This window comes from Oncorhynchus clarkii, chromosome 33 (assembly GCF_045791955.1).
Source record: "Oncorhynchus clarkii lewisi isolate Uvic-CL-2024 chromosome 33, UVic_Ocla_1.0, whole genome shotgun sequence".
Taxonomy (NCBI): domain Eukaryota; kingdom Metazoa; phylum Chordata; class Actinopteri; order Salmoniformes; family Salmonidae; genus Oncorhynchus; species Oncorhynchus clarkii.
In genome coordinates this window covers 14,194,572-14,210,794 of record NC_092179.1, presented here as the reverse complement: position 1 = coordinate 14,210,794, position 16,223 = coordinate 14,194,572, and the positions used below count along the sequence as shown (strand labels likewise).

The 16,223-nt window shown below is 46.7% G+C and overlaps 1 protein-coding gene across 1 annotated transcript in view; it reads right to left on the bottom strand.

Moving 5' to 3' along the window:
* Positions 1–16,223, bottom strand: part of LOC139393271 (protein O-mannosyl-transferase TMTC1-like) — a 115,543-nt gene that overhangs the window by 62,888 nt on the left and 36,432 nt on the right. The window contains exons 5-6 of the mRNA XM_071141774.1: positions 11,870–11,951; positions 11,564–11,667 (exon numbers count right to left, since the gene is read on the bottom strand). Coding sequence (XP_070997875.1) covers positions 11,564–11,667; positions 11,870–11,951 — 186 coding nt within the window. The remainder of the gene's footprint in view (positions 1–11,563; positions 11,668–11,869; positions 11,952–16,223) is intronic.

Sequence of the window (16,223 nt, the reverse complement as noted above, 5' to 3'; positions counted from 1 at the left end):
AGGCCATATGGTGCCATTTGGGACGCAGAGGTCCGAGCGGCTGTGCTATTGATTCTGTCACACTGGGGGAGCTACCTGAGACCATTACATGGCCAAGGACAGAAAGAGAGGAAAGAGAGGTCTGCTTGACTGAGCAGGAGAGAGACACCAGAGGGAGCAGGGGAAAGTGAAAGGATTGGTGGCTGAGAGAGGAAAACGAGTAATGAAAGAAAACAGAGAGAGGGGAGCGTGAAGCGATAGAGGACACACACACACACATAGCCACACACACACTGCTAAATCACTAAATTAGTCTCCATTACAGTCAATGGCTGCCCCTTATCATTTAGAACAGATAAGCTGGCTCCTCTATGGAAATGTGAAGGCTTCAGCTCCAGTCTGAGTGGGTGGCCGTTCCTCTACTCAAAGACTAACTGGAACAACAAACACAGGGCTGTAAGGAACGGTTCTGTATGAACTGCTCTATAGCTGAAGCTATGACTGGAGATGAGTTAGTGAGTCCGGTGTTTGGGATGGTGAACTGTAAGACAAAACTCTTCAAATGGGCACACAGTCGATGTGACTTGAAGTGGAATGAAACTTTGATTTGACAAGACTGCTTCAGTGCATTGATAAAAATGAATCCTAACACCCGCTTATGTGCAGAAACACGCACGCAAGCACACGCGCACACACACAGACACGCACACACACACGCACACACACAGATTAAATTATCCCACTACCCACAACCCCCCTCTCTCCCCACTAAGCACAACATGCACAGCCTTTCCTAACAGAGAGGAGAAGACAGGGCAGGGAGAAGTGAGGGAGGGGGAAAAGGGAGAGAGGAAAGTGATGCATGGATGAGAAAAAGAGAAAGAAAAGGAAAGAGAAAGAAAATGATACACCACACTTTCTGTTTTTTTTTATCTGACACAGCATTAAGGAGAGGAATATCTATATTTCCATGTGTCGTGGAATAATCAGAATTTGTTGGTAACATATGTAAGATGTTTCATATTCATCATATGTTTAAATAAGTTACTTCTCATCAGAATGGTATTTTTGTATAATACTGTGGCGAGGTTGCAGTTATCTGTTCTATGTCAAGACTAAGTTGCATGGGCCGCAGAGAGGGGAGAGGTCAAAGTATCATCATGTGTAAACATATCTTTTGCTCCACTGTGTGTGTGCCAGTTCACTCCCTAGTTTTCCCATCGGAGATGGCAGTGTCTGGAATCATTCTCCTCTCCGTGAGCTTGTCCAGGATTGGTTGTATTTAGAGTTGGTTGTATCTAAATGACAATTTGATATATGCCTGTTGATATGGAGGATTGTTTTATGGTTCTGGGGTTTGAGAAAGGAGACAAAGCTGAACGATGAATCAAATCAAATCAAATCAAATTTTATTTGTCACATACACATGGTTAGCAGATGTTAATGCGAGTGTAGCGAAATGCTTGTGCTTCTAGTTCCGACAATGCAGTAATAACAAGTAATCTAACTAACAATTCCAAAACTACTGTCTTGTACACAGTGTAAGGGGATAAAGAATATGTACATAAGGATATATGAATGAGTGATGGTACAGAGCAGCATAGGCAAGATACAGTAGATGGTATCGAGTACAGTATGTACAAATGAGATGAGTATGTAAACAAAGTGGCATAGTTTAAAGTGGCTAGTGATACATGTATTACATAAGGATACAGTCGATGATATAGAGTACAGTATATACGTATGCATATGAGATGAATAATGTAGGGTAAGTAACATTTTATACGGTAGCATTGTTTAAAGTGGCTAGTGATATATTTACATCATTTCCCATCAATTCCCATTATTAAAGTGGCTGGAGTTGAGTCAGTGTCAGTGTGTTGGCAGCAGCCACTCAGTGTTAGTGGTGGCTGTTTAACAGTCTGATGGCCTTGAGATAGAAGCTGTTTTTCAGTCTCTCGGTCCCAGCTTTGATGCACCTGTACTGACCTCGCCTTCTGGATGATAGCGGGGTGAACAGGCAGTGGCTCGGGTGGTTGATGTCCTTGATGATCTCTATGGCCTTCCTGTGACATCGGGTGGTGTAGGTGTCCTGGAGGGCAGGTAGTTTGCCCCCGGTGATGCGTTGTGCAGACCTCACTACCCTCTGGAGAGCCTTACGGTTGAGGGCGGTGCAGTTGCCATACCAGGCGGTGATACAGCCCGCCAGGATGCTCTCGATTGTGCATCTGTAGAAGTTTGTGAGTGCTTTTGGTGACAAGTCGAATTTCTTCAGCCTCCTGAGGTTGAAGAGGCGCTGCTGCGCCTTCTTCACGATGCTGTCTGTGTGAGTGGACCAATTCAGTTTGTCTGTGATGTGTTTGCCGAGGAACTTAAAACTTGCTACCCTCTCCACTACTGTTCCATCGATGGGATAGGGGGGGTGTTCCCTCTGTTGTTTCCTGAAGTCCACAATCATCTCCTTAGTTTTGTTGACGTTGAGTGTGAGGTTATTTTCCTGACACCACACTCCGAGGGCCCTCACCTCCTCCCTGTAGGCCGTCTCGTCGTTGTTGGTAATCAAGCCTACCACTGTTGTGTCGTCCGCAAACTTGATGATTGAGTTGGAGGCGTGCGTGGCCACGCAGTCGTGGGTGAACAGGGAGTACAGGAGAGGGCTCAGAACGCACCCTTGTGGGGCCCCAGTGTTGAGGATCAGCGGGGAGGAGATGTTGTTGCCTACCCTCACCACCTGGGGGCGGCCCGTCAGGAAGTCCAGTACCCAGTTGCACAGGGCGGGGTCGAGACCCAGGGTCTCGAGCTTGATGACGAGCTTGGAGGGTACTATGGTGTTGAATGCCGAGCTGTAGTCGATGAACAGCATTCTCACATAGGTATACCTCTTGTCCAGATGGGTTAGGGCAGTGTGCAGTGTGGTTGAGATTGCATCGTCTGTGGACCTATTTGGGCGGTAAGCAAATTGGAGTGGGTCTAGGGTGTCAGGTAGGGTGGAGGTGATATGGTCCTTGACTAGTCTCTCAAAGCACTTCATGATGACGGATGTGAGTGCTACGGGGCGGTAGTCGTTTAGCTCAGTTACCTTAGCTTTCTTGGGAACAGGAACAATGGTGGCCCTCTTGAAGCATGTGGGAACAGCAGACTGGTATAGGGATTGATTGAATATGTCCGTAAACACACCGGCCAGCTGGTCTGCGCATGCTCTGAGGGCGCGGCTGGGGATGCCGTCTGGGCCTGCAGCCTTGCGAGGGTTAACACGTTTAAATGTCTTACTCACCTCGGCTGCAGTGAAGGAGAGACCGCATGTTTTCGTTGCAGGCCGTGTCAGTGGCACTGTATTGTCCTCAAAGCGGGCAAAAAAGTTATTTAGTCTGCCTGGGAGCAAGACATCCTGGTCCGTGACTGGGCTGGATTTCTTCCTGTAGTCCGTGATTGACTGTAGACCCTGCCACATGCCTCTTGTGTCTGAGCCGTTGAATTGAGATTCTACTTTGTCTCTGTACTGGCGCTTAGCTTGTTTGATAGCCTTGCGGAGGGAATAGCTGCACTGTTTGTATTCGGTCATGTTACCAGACACCTTGCCCTGATTAAAAGCAGTGGTTCGCGCTTTCAGTTTCACACGAATGCTGCCATCAATCCACGGTTTCTGGTTAGGGAATGTTTTAATCGTTGCTATGGGAACGACATCTTCAACGCACGTTCTAATGAACTCGCACACCGAATCAGCGTATTCGTCAATGTTGTTATCTGACGCAATACGAAACATCTCCCAGTCCACGTGATGGAAGCAGTCTTGGAGTGTGGAGTCAGCTTGGTCGGACCAGCGTTGGACAGACCTCAGCGTGGGAGCCTCTTGTTTTAGTTTCTGTCTGTAGGCAGGGATCAACAAAATGGAGTCGTGGTCAGCTTTTCCGAAAGGGGGGCGGGGCAGGGCCTGATATGCGTCGCGGAAGTTAGAGTAACAATGATCCAAGGTCTTTCCACCCCTGGTTGCGCAATCGATATGCTGATAAAATTTGGGGAGTCTTGTTTTCAGATTAGCCTTGTTAAAATCCCCAGCTACAATGAATGCAGCCTCCGGATAAATCGTTTCCAGTTTGCAGAGAGTTAAATAAAGTTCGTTCAGAGCCATCGATGTGTCTGCTTGGGGGGGGATATATACGGCTGTGATTATAATCGAAGAGAATTCTCTTGGTAGATAATGCGGTCTACATTTGATTGTGAGGAATTCTAAATCAGGTGAACAGAAGGATTTGAGTTCCTGTATGTTTCTTTCATCACACCATGTCACGTTGGCCATGAGGCATACGCCCCCGCCCCTCTTCTTACCAGAAAGATGTTTGTTTCTGTCAGCGCGATGCATGGAGAAACCCGTTGGCTGCACCGCTTCGGATAGAGTCTCTCCAGTGAGCCATGTTTCAGTGAAGCAAAGGACGTTACAGTCTCTGATGTCCCTCTGGAATGCTACCCTTGCTCGGTTTTCATCAACCTTGTTGTCAAGAGACTGGACATTGGCAAGAAGAATGCTAGGGAGTGGTGCACGGTGTGCCCGTCTCCGGAGTCTGACCAGAAGACCGCCTCGTTTCCCTCTCTTTCGGAGTCGTTTTTTTGGGTCGCTGCATAGGATCCACTCCGTTGTCCTGTTTGTAAGGCAGAACACAGGGTCCGCGTCGCGAAAAACATATTCTTGGTCGTACTGATGGTGAGTTGACGCTGATCTTATATTCAGTAGTTCTTCTCGACTGTATGTAATGAAACCTAAGATGACCTGGGGTACTAATGTAAGAAATAACACGTAAAAAAACAAAAAACTGCATAGTTTCCTAGGAACGCGAAGCGAGGCGGCCATCTCTGTCGGCGCCGGAAGTTGAGCCGATGCTGTCTTATCCTGTGTGTCTTTGATATAAAGGACCTCATTTGAAATGTGGAAGGGGCTCTCAGAGAATTCATGGATAGACACTGAATTGTCTGAGAGTCACAGGGTTGTGATGAAGCTCTATATAATTAAAGATTAACTTTGATAACTAACTCTGGCTTGTGTGTGGTTTGCGCTCATGATTTGGTAAATAGAGGAAATTTCCACGACACATGTCTAACAATTGTATTTTCATCAACATTTATAATGAGTATTTCTGTAAAATGATGTGGCTCTCTGCAATATCTATTTGGAACGCGCCAATGTATACTGAGATTTTTTTTTTTTAATGTGAACTTTATCAAACAAAACATACATGTATTGTGTAACATGAAGTCCTATGAGTGTCATCTGATGAAGATCATCAAAGGTTAGTGATTCATTTTATCTCTATTTGTGCTTTTTGTGACTCCTCTCTTTGGCTGGAAAAATGGCTGTGTTTTTCTGTGACTTGGTGGTCACCTAACATAATCGTTTGTGGTGCTTTCGCTGTAAAGCCTATTTGAAATCGGAAACTGTGGTGGGATTAACAACAAGATTACCTTTAAAACGGTATAAGATACGTGTATGTTTGAGGAAATTTAATTATGAGATTTCTGTTGTTTTGAATTTGGCACCCTGCACTTTCACTGGCTGTTGTCATATCGATTCCGTTAACGGGATTCCAGCCCTAAGAAGTTCAGCCTTTAAGGCTCACACAGTCATGATGTGAGGAGAGCACTCCACACAACTCAGTGCAGAGGACACTGACACACCAGATAGACAAATACCTTGAAATACAGACACACACACACACACACACGCACACAAATACAATCACTCACACACAGGCATGCTCAGCGGGAAGCAATAGAGGACACACATGCACGCATGTATAATCATGCGCACGCGTAAGGAAACATGCACACACACACACTAACAAAAACACACTATCAAACACCCTTAGCCAGCTCTGCTAAATCACTAAATGACTCTCCATTACAGTCAATGGCTGCCCCTTATCATTTAGAACAGATAAGCTGGCTCCTCTATAGAAATGGAAAGGCTTTTAGCTCCAGTCTGAGTGGGTGGCCGTTCCTCTACTCAAAGACTAACTGGAACAACAAACACAGGGCTGTAAGGAACGATTCTATATGAACTGCTCTGTAGCTGAAGCTATGACTGGAGATGAGTTAGTGAGTCCGGTGTTTGGGATGGTGAACTGTAAGACAAAACTCTTCAAATGGGCACACAGTCGATGTGACTTGAAGTGGAATGAAACTTTGATTTGACAAGACTGCTTCAGTGCATTGATAAAAATGAATCTTAACACCCACACAAACGCTTATGTGCAGAAACACACACACTCACGCACGCATACAGCAGGGCAATTGCACGTGTGTTTTTCTGCATCCAAATGGCACCCAGCCCTATCTCTGGTCAGAAGTGCATGAGAACATGAGAACACTGTGACACCCTATCAGCATTCTCCTCCCACTCAGAAGAGCAGCAGCTTCAGAGATCTGCATAGATTACACATTGATTCTCTCTCTGCAGCAAAACAGGCTTTCCCATAGAATAGATGAATAGATAGGGAAAGTCAATTCTCCACTGATTTGGACAGGCGGGTTCAGATCGCCTGTTGATTTGAGAGGGGACGCAGGGGGAATATGAACTGCTGGTGTATCATCGATTTATGGAGGAACATCTAACGCCGGGGGACGGCATGAAGTGATCTATTGACAGATTCACCTAACCTAGTGCTATAGTAGATTGAGGGGGAAATCCCTATTGAATAAGAGGCCAGCTATGTGCAATGGATGTACAGAATTAAAACATTCTCTATCTGTTTTTGCCACCCAGTCAGGCTGGCTATTGGAGAGGAAGACATACATATAGACATAGACAGAGAGACAGGCACAAGCATGAACAAACATGAGTGCACACACGCGCGCACACACACGCGCACACACACGCGCGCACTCCTCCAGACTTGGCGACTGACAGAGCCAGAGAGTTAAACATGGAGGAGAGTATGCTCACCAACTGCCATGATCAGACTGGAACGGGACATAGATTCAAATCCCCCACCGCCCACAACCCCCCCTCTCCCCACTAAGCACAACATGCACAGCCTTTCCTAACAGAGAGGAGAAGACAGGGCAGGGAGAAGTGAGGGAGGGGGAAAAGGGAGAGAGGAAAGTGATGCATGGATGAGAAAAAGAGAAAGAAAACGAGAGGGAGTGAAAAAGAGAAAGCACTCCAGAAAGAGAGAGAGACAGGCAGAAGAGTTAGAGAGAGGGAGTGAAAGAGAGAGGGAATAAAAGAGAGAGGGAGTGAAAGAGAGAGAGACAGACAGAAGAGTTAGGAAGAGAAAATGAGAGAGAGAGGGAGTGAAAGAGAGAGGGAGTAAAAGAGAGAGGGAGCGTAATCAAGAAAAAGAGAGAGAGAAAGTGAGAGAAACAGCCATCAAAAGAGAGAGACATTGAGACAGAGAGAAAGAATAATGGAGAAAATGAATAGCAGTTGCTGACAGGTAAGTGATGGGAGGTTAGAGGACTGTAGCTGTGTCTCCTCTGTCTCCTGTGTTCCAGCATGTTCTCCCTGATCAAGAGTCCTGAATTCAGGTGTCAAACCACCCAGCTTAACAGCCTTAAAGGCTCACACAGTCATGATGTGAGGAGAGCACTCCACACCACTCCGCGCAGAGGACACTGACACACCAGATACCTTGAAATACACACGCACACACACGCACACACACACACACACACACACACACACACACACACACACACACACACACACACACACACACACACACATGCTCACGGGAAAACACACACACACAGGTAAATACATGCAAACACACACACACACACACACACACACAGGTAAGTACATGCAAACACACACACAGAGAAAAAGGCAATCACAGACAATGGCACTTGATGTTTAATGGATTAGAATGTGTTGCAGTATGACACTCAAGTTTCTCAAAATCCTTCAGTATTGAATTTGATGTACACACTCAACTAGACAATCACACACACACACACACACACAACTAGACAATAACACACAAACACACCTAACCTTTATGAGAAACGAGAGAGGAATAGCAAATGCTAAATCAACAGAAATGTCACTGGTCTGCAACATGGTCAGTTGAAGATAAAAACTCCAAAGCACGCCCACACACGCGCCCACACACACTCACTCACACACGCACACACACACACACACACACACGCACACACGCACACGGTGCCATTAACCAGGCTGGGCTAGACTGTTGCATATCATTCATATAGTAAACAGCTAATTCTCCAGTCACCAGCAGTTGATCAATCAGTAATATAAACGCTGTAACTGTAGCAGTCCGCTTGTTTATTCAAATAAATCACTTAAGCACCTACACACACACACACACACACACACACACACACACACACACACACAGACACAGACACAGACACACACACACACACACACACACACACACACACACACACACTAGATTAATGACAGAAGTGAGGCCGCTACGATGAATTATAAATGGCTTGTCAGAGAACCGCTGACATGATGGATAATCACTACTGCATCACTACAGATGGAGAGGGAATGAGTAAACACAGACACCACACACCAAGGACGATACACACTCTTCACGCACACACACACACGCACGCACGCACACACACACACACACACACACACACACACACACACACACACACACACACACACACACACACACACACACACACACACACACACACACACACACACACACTTCTCATACACACATATCCATAACTGACTGATTGTCAGTATCAAAAGGACAAACAGACTCTTCAAGGTTAGTCTCAATCGTCAGTATTCACTACGAGACGCATCTCTTCATTAAAACATAACGGAGAACACTGACTGATGGATAGATAGACAGCAAATAGATAGCTGGCTGGATGGAACGGTTTTTAACACTAAGACTGACATTCTCCTTTCTCAATGACAAGAGCATCCTTGAGACAGTGCCAGGAAGGAAGAAGGGAAGGAGGGAAAGAAAGACTGGGTGTAGGGTATGAAGAGATTTAGGAAGTACATTTCCCAGGTGGCCTTGCAAGAGCTAATGACAGATTATCTGTTGCCCGACGACAGCTACAGTGTCTGTCACTGCAGATAGGGACCAGAGCGCTACTGCTCAAACACTCTTGAGGCCTACAACAATGGAGTAGGCCCTGAAGCCTGGGGAGGCTAACCCAGTGGAGGGAGGCTGTTGTTTGGGTCTATTTGTGGGTCCATTTATGTTCATACTCTTTGATACAACTTTTAATATGGTGGTTACATGTAGCAAGAAATATGACTGAATATGACTGATTTCAATACAGTATCTTAGCATTTTAGCATTGAAATTGATTTAACACTTTTGATCACCTTTATTTAACCAGGTAGGCTAGTTGAGAACAAGTTCTCATTTGCAACTGCGACCTGGCCAAGATAAAGCAAAGCAGTGTGACACAGACAACAACACAGAGTTACACATGGAGTAAACAATAAACAAGCCAATAACACAATAAACAAGTCAATGACACAGTAGAAAAAAAGAATGTCTATATACAGTGTGTGCAAAAGGCATGAGGAGGTAGGCAATAAATAGGCCATAAGAGCGAATAATTACAATTTAGCAGATTAACACTGGAGTGATAAATGAGCAGATGATGATGTGCAAGTAGAAATACTGGTGTGCAAAAGAGCAGAAAAGTAAATAAAATAAAAACAGTATGGGGATGAGGTAGGTAGATTGGGTGGGCTATTTACAGATGGACTATGTACAGCTGCAGGGATCGGTTAGCTGCTCAGATAGTTGATGTTTAAAGTTGGTGAGGGAAATGAAAATCTCCAACTTCAGCGATTTTTGCAGTTCGTTCCAGTCACAGGCAGCAGAGAACTGGAAGGAAAGGCGGCCAAATGAGGTGTGGGCTTTGGGGATGATCACTGAGATATACCTGCTGGAACGTGTGCGACGGGTGGGTGTTGTCATCGTGACCAGTGAACTGAGATAAGGCGGAGCTTTACCTAGCATAGACTTATAGATGACCTGGAGCCAGTGGGTCTGGCAATGAATATGTAGCGAGGGCCAGCCGACTAGAGCATACAGGTCACAGTGGTGGGTTGTTATAAGGGGCTTTGGTAACAAACCGGATGGCACTGTGATAGACTGCATCCATTTTGCTGAGTAGAGTGTTGGAAGCTATTTTGTAGATGACATCGCCGAAGTCGAGGATCGGTAGGATAGTCAGTTTTACGATGGTGAGTTTGGAGGCGTGAGTGAAAGAGGCTTTGTTGCGAAATAGAAAGCCGATTCTAGATTTGATTTTGGATTGGAGATGTTTAATATGAGTCTGGAAGGAGAGTTTACAGTCTAGCCAGACACCAAGGTATTTATAGTTGTCCACATATTCTAGGTCGGAACCGTCCAGGGTGGTGATGCTAGTCGGGCGGGCGGGTGCGGGCAGCGCACGGTTGAAAAGCATGCATTTGGTTTTACTAGCGTTTAAGAGCAGTTGGAGGCCACGGAAGGAGTGTTGTATGGCATTGAAGCTCATTTGGAGGTTAGTTAGCACAGTGTCCAAGGAAGGGCCAGAAGTATACAGAATTGTGTCGTCTGCGTAGAGGTGGATCAGGGAATCGCCCCCCAGCAAGAGCGACATCATTGATATATACAGAGAAAAGAGTCCCGAGAATTGAACCCTGTGGTTCCCCCATAGAGACTGCCAGAGGTCCGGACAACATGCCCTCCGATATGACACACTGAACTCTGTCTGCAAAGTAGTTGGTGAACCAGGCGAGGCAGTCATTAGAAAAACCAAGGCTATTGAGTCTGCCGATAGGTATACGGTGATTGACAGTCGAAAGCCTTGGACAGGTCAATGAAGACAGCTTGACAGTACTGTCTTTTATCTATGGCGGTTATGATATTGTTTAGTACCTTGAGCATGGCTGAGGTGCACCCGAGACCAGCTCGGAAGCCGGATTGCACAGCGGAGAAGGTACGGTGGGATTCGAAATGGTCAGTGATCTGTTTATTAACTTGGCTTTCAAAGATTTTAGAAAGGCAGGGCAGGATGGATATAGGTCTGTAACAGTTTGGGTCTAGGGTGTCACCCCCTTTGATGAGGGGGATGACCGCGGCAGCTTTCCAATCTTTAGGGATCTCGGACGATACGAAAGAGAGGTTGAACAGGCTGGTAATAGGGGTTGCAACAATGGCAGCGGATAGTTTTAGAAAGAAAGGGTCCAGATTGTCTAGCCCAACTGATATGTATGGGTCCAGGTTTTGCAGCTCTTTCAGAACATCTGCTGTTACCTAGCCTCAGTGCAGTGGGCAGCTGGGAGGAGGTGCTCTTGTTCTCCATGGACTTTACAGTGTCCAAAAACTTTTGGGAGTTAGAGCTAAAGGATAAGAACTTCTGCTTGAAAAAGTTAGCCTTTGCTTTCCTGGCTGACTGCGTGTATTGGTTCCTGACTTCCCTGAACAGTTGCATACGGTGGGGATTATTTGATGCTATTGCAGTCCGCCACAGGATGTTTTTGTGCTGATCAAGGGCAGTCTGGTCTGGAGTGAACCAAGGGCTAAATCAGCAGAGACTGATAAAAGAAATACATGTCTGTGATAGGGCTAGGAATAACCTGGTGAGCAGGTGAGGAGAGAAGGAGGCTGGGTTGTCCTGCTCAGAGAAGAGAGGCATGGAGCCACCCATCAGCCACAGCCTGAAGGACATGATGACCGCCACCTACAGGAGGGAGGAGTGAACAGCAGGACATTACCATGCAACCGGTGCTTTAACATTCAACTTATACAATGTTAACTGGACCGAACATAACATCAAACTTTTGCTTTAACCTACACATCCTTCAACATGATTACTATACCAAACAGATGTGTACTGAGATAACGACATAGTCTTAGTTGTAATGGTTGTGGTTGATACTCACATAGAGAGAGACGGCACAGGCTCGTTTGAGGAAGGGGACGGAGATTCTGAGAAGATCCTTCATATTAGAGCCGGAGAGGTGCCTGGAACGCAACAACACAGAGAGATGAAAGGTCAGAGAACGGACCTATAGTATTTGAGTCCGAGGACAGACACATGGACTTGAATCCTCCCCCAGGGTTAATGGCATGTTTAGTCTCATCGGTTCCCTTGTTCACCATTCCACCTGTACACTCACTAATACCATTGAGACTCCCTAATGGGGGATAGAGGAGGATGAGAGGAGAGGAAAGGAAAGCAGGGAGGTGGAGATAAGAGAGGGGAAGAGTATGAAGTGTCTTATATAACAGAGGTGCACAGACAGAGAACAGGGGAGAGCAAGACAAGGGGAGAGAGAGAAAGAAGAGGATAAATCAGCAGAGCCAGATAAAAGACAGAAGTGAGAATATCTGCCAGAGCAAGTCCATGTGGTACGAGAGAGAGAGTCTGGAACTCTGGTGTCTGTCTAATGCTGCAGAGACATTAGAACGAGAGGAGGAGAGTTTAAAAGAACAAACCAACTGTAAACGAGTGTCATTATCTAGTCACGATGTGTGTGCGAGCCTGTGCTATGTTGTGAGGTGCATTCTAAAAATCCCACAGTCACTGAGGCAGCGAGCAAGTGAGAGCGAGAGAGAGAGAGTGAGACAGACAGAGAGAGAGAGAGAGAGAGAGAGAGAGAGAGAGAGAGAGAGAGAGAGAGAGAGAGAGAGAGAGAGAGAGAGAGAGAGAGAGAGAGAGAGAGAGAGAGAGAGAGAGAGAGAGAGAGAGAGAGAGAAAAGAGAGAGAGCAGGGAAAGCGGGGAGAGAGAGAGAGAGAGAGAGAGAGAGAGAGAGAGAGAGAGAGAGAGAGAGAGACAGAGACAGAGACAGAGAAAAGAGAGAGAGCAGGGAAAAGAGAGAGAGCAGGGAAAGCGGGGAGAGAGAGAGAGAGAGAGAGAGAGAGAGAGAGAGAGACAGAGACAGAGACAGAGACAGAGAGAGAGAGCAGGGAAAAGAGAGAGAGCAGGGAAAGCGGGAGAGAAAGGGGGCAAGAGATTCCGGGAGTCGGTGACGCTCACACCGACAGAATTCCCGAGCACGGAATGTAAAGAGACATGTCGACCTTGAGAAACATTACGGATTTGAGCTGCGCTGAAGACAGATTTCACGCTGTGTAGAGGAATGAGATGTAACAAACAAACACACACACACACACAGAGACAGGTATTGTTGCATTCTCAGACCTGGGCCTCTCACACTCCCCAAAGGCCTGATGGGCGAGACGTCGCCACGCATCCACACAACAGGATGTTAATGTGTCATGACAACTGTGACCGTGGTTTCAGGGAGGAATGAATGAAGAAGCAGAGGGAGGGGGTTCATTTGGGCGTGGAGCGGAGAGACATTGAGATGTGGTTGATTGTTCAAGAGTAGAGTTGGAGCTAGGAGTCACCGTCCTATAGTGATGCAGTGTGTGTGTGTGTGTGTGTGTGTGTGTGTGTGTGTGTGTGTGTGTGTATTGCCTGTCTTAGACATTATACACCAAGTATCAGTTACACACCATGGAAACATAGACAGACAACACACACACGTCTGTGTTGTTTGCAGCAAAGGGAGAGAGCCCAACCTGCACATGCCCCCCCCCCCCCCTGCTTTCCACACCCAGCAAAAAGAAACGAGTTATGCCTCTCCGTGTGTGTGTGTGTGTGTGTGTGTGTGTGTGTGTGTGTGTGTGTGTGTGTGTGTGTGTGTGTGTGTGTGTGTGTGTGTGTGTGTGTATTGCCTGTCTTAGACATTATACACCAAGTATCAGTTACACACCATGGAAACATAGACAGACAACACACACACGTCTGTGTTGTTTGCAGCAAAGGGAGAGAGCCCAACCTGCACATGCCCCCCCCCCCCCCCCCCTGAGTTCTGCTTTCCACACCCAGCAAAAAGAAACGAGTTATGCCTCTCCGTGTGTGTGTGTGTGTGTGTGTGTGTGTGTGTGTGTGTGTGTGTGTGTGTGTGTGCGCGTGTGTGTGTGTGTGTGTGTGTGTGTATAAGAGAGTGTAAGCATGCAGCATTCATGGTTGATGAAGTGTGTGTGTTGGATTGGCTGGCACACTCCTTCTCAGGGGCGACAGGGCAAACCGGTCTCCAGCGTCTGCCTCACACCTCAGGTCACACCTCAGGTCACACCTCAGGTCACACCTCAGGTCACACCTCAGGTCTACTCTGGGTCAAAAGGGCCATAGGGACTTCTGTTCCTGCGGTGTGATGGGTGATGTAATGTGAAGGGCTGCTCACACAGCTACAGTGGAGTAGAGGCCAATGCAGGCAGGCCGCATGTCGCATCATGCAATGTGTGTGTGTGTGTGTTCATCTCTTGGTAGCCCTTCCCTGTGTTTGCTACCAAATGTCTGCCCCACCCCATCCCATTCCTTCACTACAGAGAGTGGTTCCTGCCCCCCCCCCCCCTCATCCTCTATGGGGTCCCTCCACTGTCTACAGAAACACAATCATCTCCCAGGCTATTCTCCTCAAGTGGGGAATAAATAATCATCCCAGAACACAAACACAATAGAACAGGAGACCAGTGAAACTGTACAAGGTCATCTGATTGGGCCCGGATGCAGTGCTGTAGTAGCCTCTGTAATACATCTGAACACACCATCTCCCTGTGTCTGTTCAGCACAGATGCACACACACACACTCACTCACTCACGACAGACAGACAGACACACACACACACACACACACAATCACACAGATGACACACACACACACACACACACACACACACACACACACACACACACACACACACACACACACACACACACACACACACACACACACACACACACAGATGACAGGCACTCACACACACACACAAGGATGACAAGCACACACACACACAAGGATGACAGGCACACACACACACACACACTCATGACAGGCACACACACACACACTATCACACACACACACACAGATGACAGGCACACACACACACACAAACACACACACTCATGACAGGCACTCACACACACACACACAAGGATGACAAGGACACACACACACACGAATGACAGGCACACACACACACAGAGAGATGCATACACACAGAATGTTTTACACACTTGATTATTTAACACACAGAAAAAGGGCTCTGTCCCTGGTCTGGTGACACTGGCAGACACAGACTAGGTGCTATTTGTACAGCAGTCATGCTCCATCTCTGTCCCTGCTGCTTCTCTGTGTTGAGTAGATGATGTGTTCTTTGCTTCCTTATCGCACGACGCTGAGTTCAAACAGAAAGGGAGATCAGAGGCTGGGCGCTACGGCAACCACCCCCGCTGGGCGCAACCCACAGCGTTCATTTATGCCCACGGTTTATTAACTGGACAGTGAGACAGGAAGTACCGTATGGTGAGAAGACGTTTTGGAGGAGACAGGAAAGACAATGTCATGCAATGTTAGGTCTTGTATCAATGGTGTGAGGTAAGGCATGGTCATACCAGTGTTTGGTAACCTGACAGTCAACTAGACTCCTCAATGTAACTTAGGAGTGTACTTCAAGGAGTTGAGGAAAAATACAGGCAGATGGATAGGGAGTACACAAACACACACTATAAAATAGCTTTGGAGTGAAACACACACACACACACACACACACACACACACACACACACACACACACACACACACACACACACACTATAAAACCACCACACACTACAAAATAGCTTTGGAGTGAAGGAGGAACAGAATGTGATAGGGCAGAGAAGAAGGAGTGTGTGAAACCCATACACACAGACGCAATCTCACACACCCAAGAGAACACTTTTATCCTTCAAGAAAGGGATAGCACTAAACTACAGCAAAGTGGTGTGGTTTGTCTGCTGAATCACTGAACAGACTATCCTGAAGGGAGGAAGAGAGGAGGAAAGGAGGAGAAGGGGATTGGAGAAGTGGGGACAGTTATACGAGATCATTTAAATCCATGATGAATGTTTCCTTTGTTCAAATCCTGCAGGAGATATCCTGCCAAACAATCTCCTCTGTTGCCGTTGCTTTAAAAACACACTCGTTATGTGATTCGGTCAGGGTTTTCCCCCCATGTTCATTAAGTCATAATCAAGATTAGGTTGCAGGGCTTTGAGAGCAGTGAAGCACGGAAATAACTGCAGCAGTACCCAAAACAACACTCTGCTAGACAGGGTCAAAGTCTGAATTATATAATCCCCAAGAGAAAGATTAGGATTGGGCATCCTTACAGAAATACAAAATTGAGTGTGTGTGTGTGTATGTGTGTGTGTGTGTGTGTGTGTGTGTGTGTGTGTG